The sequence below is a fragment of the Microcebus murinus genome, chromosome 13 (genome assembly GCF_040939455.1).
Source record: "Microcebus murinus isolate Inina chromosome 13, M.murinus_Inina_mat1.0, whole genome shotgun sequence".
NCBI classification, from domain to species: Eukaryota; Metazoa; Chordata; class Mammalia; order Primates; family Cheirogaleidae; genus Microcebus; species Microcebus murinus.
Window position 1 is genome coordinate 33824796 of NC_134116.1, and position 6223 is coordinate 33831018.

The 6223-nt window shown below is 50.0% G+C and overlaps 1 protein-coding gene across 2 annotated transcripts; it reads left to right on the forward strand.

The window, feature by feature from the left end:
- Positions 1–694: 694 nt before the first annotated feature.
- SPRY2 (sprouty RTK signaling antagonist 2) lies at positions 695–5986 on the forward strand. Of its 2 annotated transcripts, none has more exons than XM_012785768.3 (2): positions 695–1254; positions 4216–5986. In XM_012785768.3, the coding sequence occupies exon 2, from the start codon at positions 4267–4269 to the stop codon at positions 5209–5211; it is 945 nt and encodes a 314-aa protein (XP_012641222.1). In that variant the 5' UTR covers positions 695–1254; positions 4216–4266; the 3' UTR covers positions 5212–5986. The 2 variants fall into 2 exon arrangements, with proteins under 2 accessions (XP_012641222.1, XP_012641224.1); XM_012785770.3 differs by lacking the exon at positions 695–1254 and adding an exon at positions 2231–3046.
- The last annotated feature ends 237 nt before the right edge of the window (positions 5987–6223 follow it).

Consider the following 6223-nt stretch of genomic DNA (forward strand, 5'->3'; position numbering starts at 1 on the left):
AATCGGGTTAATCCAGTAGACAAAGAATAAACCAATAGCCCTCCCACCTCACTTCCCGCTCCCCCTTCCCCTCCCCCTTCTTCAACCCCCGTCGCCCCCTCGCCGAAGGGGAACAGAAAAGGGGAGCGGTAGGCTTGAAATGGATTCCAGATAAAGTCTCAAAACCTGCAACTTGTTTTTAATGCTAACACTGCACGGTCCGGATTAGTCTTAAATGTTCATCCCCTTTTCCTGGTGGCGAGGAAAAAGTTCCCTAAGTCAGCCTGAGCCTACGGCTTGTCCTCGTTGCCTCTGGGGAAACCCTAAGGTCAGTGTCCCCTTGAAACTAGATAAACTGACCCCGCCGTGCCCAGGCCGGCCCCGCGTGACGGCGCCCGGGCGGCAGGACCGGCCTGGGGGCGCGCGGGGCGGCGCGGTTGCCCTTTTGAATGCCTCCTGCGGCTCGGAGCGCTGGCGGGCGCTGGAGTGTGAGTGAATGTAGCCCCGCGGAGCCAATGAGCTGGGACCGGATGCGATATATCCTCTGGGACAACAACTGCTCTGTTCCGCCTCGGATCCACATGACGCCATTTACTGCTGCCGCGGCCGCCGCAGAGCTCCCTGCCTCCTCCGGAAAGGCGAGGGCGCAGGCCAACGGCGAGCCCCCCCCGGCCGGGCCCCAGACCCTCCTCCTCCTCCTCCTCCTCCTCCTCTTCCTCCTCCTCCTCCCCCGCACCCACCGCCCCCGCCTCGGCCTGCCTGCCGCGCCTCCGCAACGCCCAGTCTGCACCGCCGAGAGCTGCGCGCCGCAGCGCTAGCGGAGGAGAGGGGCCGGCGGAGCGCGCAGCGCCCAGGCCCCCGCGCCCGCCCGGCCCGGCCCGCGCCCCCGCGCCGCCTCCGCCGCGGCCGCACCACTTGGCGATTTGGCTTCAGGTTCTCTGTAAGGCCGTTTTCTTTTCTCACTCGCTCATCTGCCAGGAAAAAGGACTTGCAGTCGGTGCTTCGGCCTCTCGTTCATTGAGAAAAAAAAGAGGAAATACTCCGCGTGTGCTTTTAGAAGGGGGGTCGCCTCCAACCCCGAACCCCGGAGTGTTCATCGGCGGGGAATTTGGCTCCGAATTTTCCTCTCGTTTTTTCCTCCCGCCGCTCGCTCGGAAGTTGGACTGAGACAGAGTTTGGAAAGAAGGAAAAAAAGTTTGCATCGGCGCTGGATTTATTTGCACATCGCAGAAGAGAATCCAAGGGAAGAGGGGTTGCTGCAAAGCCGCGATCACGGTGAGGCGCGTTTGGCTCTTCCCCTCCTGGCGCCGTGGCCGGCGCGTTGTGGGCAACATGGAGTAGGTGCAGCCGGACCGGGAGTGGGGTCTGTCTCTCCCCGAGCCTCCCTTTCTCTAACCCTGCAGGTTCCCCGCGAAGATCCGAGGAGCTGCCCGCGGACCTGACTCGCCTGGGGCTCGGGCTCGGCCTTCCTTGGAGGAGGCTCCTTGTGTGCGCCCTTTGCAATGTCCCCGGCTGGCGACCCCGTGCGCCCGCGTCCTAGGGGGTTAGGGGCGGAGGACAGCTCGCCTCGAATCTGCTCCCAGCCCTGCATTGACCGCGAAATCCGCGCTGAGAGCGGGAGAGGGAGGAAAAACACTTTTGTGTTTTCCAGGTCGCCTTTGCAGGCGCCCACATTTCTAACCTGTTCCTCCTTTTTGGTGGAAGGCAAAGTCCCGGGCGAGGCTCTCCCGAGGCGGGGGCGCTGGCAGAGCTGGGGTGTACGGTTTGCTCGCCTCGCGGAGGGCAAGAGACCACAAAGGTGTGCAAAAAGCGGCAGGGTGTCGGGCGGAGAGAGGCCCCCTCCCCTGCCCGGTGAGCACAGAGTCTAGCCCGGTGCGGGTGGGAGCGTCGCCCTGCCTGGCGCCGGGTCTCTCTCTGTGGTTCGGAAGTGCAGCTTTCTCTTTTCCGTTCTGCGTGGTCAGCCTAGGTCACACTTTTTTTATTTTTGGAAGCTGGGCTGACCCAGCGCAGGAAGAAAGTCATCAAGTGGTCACGATCATTTTCCATTACCTGAAGCTAGGTGGCCAAAGACGCTAGTTTTTTAATTATCTTTTTTGTTGTTGCTGCTGGGTTTTTTTAGAGTCTTGTGCGGTTTTTACAAAGCGGTTTCTGTGTCGGTTTGCCCCACCCTAGTGCTGAAGTCCTTTCCCCCTAATCCTTAGTCTGATCACACACTGTTCTTAATGGGGTTTCAAAGCACTTTCAAAGGGGAGGGGGAAACTGGGAGAGCACCGAGGGGCGGGCGGGGGGGTGCGAAGGAGGAGGCCAGAGATCAGAAGAAATCACTTTAGAAAAATACTTTTTTTTTTTCCCCCCCAAAGATATTACTTTCCACTGCAAGCAAATCTGCGCCGAAAGTTTCCAGTCCGGGGGTCTGGATCCTGCACGCCCGGCGTGTGCAGTGGGGGCCCTGGAAAACGTCTTTTCTTTAAAATGCAATTTTTCTTTCACTTTAAGAAATATGATATCTTTTTTTTTTTTCTCTCGACCCAAAAGGAGATAGGCGTGTGCAGATTACAGGCAGTGCCCGCCTCGTCGGTGCACCGTGGAGTCGCTGTGTGCGCGTGGGTTAGACCTCCGTGTCCCGGCTGCGAGTCTAAGGCTGGGCTTTGCCTTCTTGCGGCGTCGGGGTAGGAAACCTGTGCCCCGTGTTCCCGGGCCTTTGCGGGAGCGCCGTGCGGTGGGCTGCGTGACCTCTGCCTGGGAGCGGCGTGGCTCCTGCTTGGGGCTGGAAGGCAGTTCTCCTGAGTTGGGGGAGATCGTAGCGGTGGAGAGGGAGGCGGGGGAAGCGTGCTCCTGCGTTTCGTGACACGTCCCTTTCGGAGGCGCCCGCGGCCCCCGCCTGTCTTGTGCGTCTGGTCGTGAGCAGGGGGGCCACCTTGGCCCCTGGACAGCGTCAGTCTGCCCGAAGAAAAGTCCCCCGGGGTTCCGGCTGTGTCCCACCTGCTGGGGACGGTGTTGGGGCGCCGATAGAGGCGATAAACCGAGTGAAAGCTAAAGAGCAGTGTTGTCTGCCATTCTGTCGGAGGTGAGCAGATCCGGTTTCCAGCTCAGCCTTGTTCGGAATTGGGAGGCGTTTGTCACCTGCCTTGTTCGCTCTGGCCGTCTTTTCTAAAAAGCAGAGATTGGATAAAAGGTCTACTTTTTGCCTGTATTCCTTTTTATTTTCACGTAGGCTTGGGAAAGGGGATGATAGTTTTGCAATTTAAGAGAGACAGAAGTTTAAAGGAACTAATTACTTGACAGAATGGTAGGTTTGAAATGTGACGCTTGAATTTTTAAAACACTTTTCCTGTTATTACCAGTTGGTTTATCCTGTCAGTTTATTTTTTGAAACGAGAAAATAAGTTAAGATTTTAACATACTTTATTACTAAAACAGAGAGAGCAGCCTTTTAGCTACAAATCTAAGGTGTTCTCGGGAGGATCAAGTTGATCCTCAGGTGTTGAAAATAAGTTCCTGTCTTCTTGTTGCTTGTTGTGTAAGTTTGTTTTAATGTTGTTTCTCCCACCTCAAAGTATTTGAATTGATTTGTTTTTAATTCTATGATTTTGTGCTGCTATATAGTTAATTTTAAAAATGGCATGATGCTCAAATTTTGTAAGTGGTCTTGGGGGACAATTTGCTTTTTGCATGTCATATTTATCCTATAGGATTTGAAAAAGTTACAGAATACTGGATAAATCATAGTTCAGGTGTTTGATGTAGAAGCAAAAAGTAAGAGCCAAGAAAGAATTTTCCAGATTGCATTTAAGGTTAAGGCAAATTGATGGTTAAGGCAAAAAGGACCATGACACATTTAAACCCATTTCAAATTTTGAAAAGGTATTCAGTTTTTGAAAATGTTGGTAGCAGTGTTATATTCCAACATTACATTCTTGCAATTTTTACATTGAACCTGAGCCTTCCAAATTGTATGTTTATTTGAATAAGGAATTGTTACTTAAGTGATTCAAACAAAGATCAGCTTTGTGTTGCTGTACATCACGAGATGACAGAACTGTCAGTGCCCAGCCATAATTTTTACTTTTTGGTACATCATTGATCAGTGGCTATTCTAATACTTCCCCACTGCCACTGCCATTTCAAATCCTGTTTCTCTAGGGGAAGTGGGAAGTTAAGAGTCAACTCAGGTGGGTGGAGAGTGGGAAATAACTTAAGAATGTCAACAGTGCTCTTTCCTCTTCATTTCCACAGGAGTTCAGATGTGTTCTAAGCCTACTGGAGTGACCACACTTTCAAGACCTGATGGAGGCCAGAGCTCAGAGTGGCAATGGGTCACAGCCCTTGGTGCAGGCGCCCCGTGACAGTGGCAGGCAGCGTGGAGAGCCCGACCTCAGAGACACCCTCACCCAGCAGGTACATGTGTTGTCTCTGGATCAGATCAGGGCGATCCGAAACACCAATGAGTACACAGAGGGGCCTACTGTGGTCCCAAGGCCTGGGCTCAAGCCTGCTCCTCGCCCCTCCACTCAGCACAAACATGAGAGACTCCACGGTCTGCCCGAGCACCGACAGCCTCCCAGACTCCAGCACTCGCAGGTCCATGCTTCTGCGAGAGCCCCTCTGTCCAGGTCCATCAGCACGGTCAGCTCAGGGTCACGGAGCAGTACGAGGACAAGTACCAGCAGCAGCTCCTCCGAACAGAGACTCTTAGGACCATCCTTCTCAGCGCCGGTTGGTGATGGAATAATCCGGGTGCAGCCCAAATCTGAGCTCAAGCCAGGTGAGCTTAAGCCCCTGAGCAAGGAAGATTTGGGCCTGCACGCCTACAGGTGTGAGGACTGTGGCAAGTGCAAATGTAAGGAGTGCACCTACCCGAGGCCTCTGCCATCAGACTGGATCTGCGACAAGCAGTGCCTTTGCTCGGCCCAGAACGTGATTGACTATGGGACTTGTGTGTGCTGTGTGAAAGGTCTCTTCTATCACTGTTCTAATGATGATGAGGACAACTGTGCTGACAACCCATGTTCTTGCAGCCAGTCTCACTGTTGTACACGATGGTCGGCCATGGGTGTCATGTCCCTCTTTTTGCCTTGTTTATGGTGTTACCTTCCAGCCAAGGGTTGCCTTAAATTGTGCCAGGGGTGTTACGACCGGGTTAACAGGCCTGGATGCCGTTGTAAAAATTCAAACACAGTTTGCTGCAAAGTTCCCACTGTCCCCCCCAGGAACTTTGAAAAACCCACATAGCATCATTAATCAGGAATATTACAGTAATAAGAATATTTTTTAACCCACATATGCAACCAACTAAAACAGTTATAATCTTGGCACTGTTAATAGAGGGTTGGGGATAGTCTTTGCTGTTTGCAGTGAAATGCTTTTTGTCCATGTGCCATTTTAACTGATGTGCTTGTTAGAACTCAGCTAATGGAGCTCAAAGAATGAGATACAGAACTTGGTGACCCACATATTGCATAAGCTAAAGCAACACAGACACTCCTAGGCAAAGTTTTTGTTTGTGAATAGTTACTTGCAAAATTTGTAAATTAGCAGATGACTTTTTTTCATTGTTTTCTCCAGAGATAATGTGCTATATTTTTGTATATACAATAATATTTGCAACTGTGAAAAACAAGTTGTGCCATACTACATGGCACAGTCACAAAATATTATACTAATATGTTGTACATTCGGAAGAATGTGAATCAATCAGTATGTTTTTAGATTGTATTTTGCCTTACAGAAAGCCTTTATTGTAAGACTCTGATTTCCCTTTGGACTTCATGTATATTGTACAGTTACAGTAAAATTCAACCTTTATTTTCTAATTTTTTCAACATATTGTTTAGTGTAAAGAATATTTATTTGAAGTTTTATTATTTTATAAAAAAGAATATTTATTTTAAGAGGCATCTTACAAATTTTGCCCCTTTTATGAGGATGTGATAGTTGCTGCAAATGAGGGGTTACAGATGCATATGTTCAATATAAAATAGAAAATATATTAACGTTTGAAATTAAACTGAGCTGTTTTGTCTTCTTTTACCTTTTGTTTCAAGTGCAAGAAATATTTTATGTTAAGGTTAACATTTTAATGAAAATAGTTAATCACTACTCTATAAGATTGTTTTTATCCTATGATTGCTGCTTTATAGTAAGCTAGAGTTGATGATTTTCAGAGATAATTCTAATAATCTGTATTTATTATATGAGAGCTTATTTTGTCTATGTCATTATTACTGTTCTTCCTTTTGTTTTT

What these genes read in the sequence shown, in the direction of transcription:
- SPRY2 (XM_012785768.3), top strand. Translation starts at nt 4,267, where the DNA reads ATGGAGGCCAGAGCTCAGAGTGGCAATGGGTCACAGCCCTTGGTGCAG.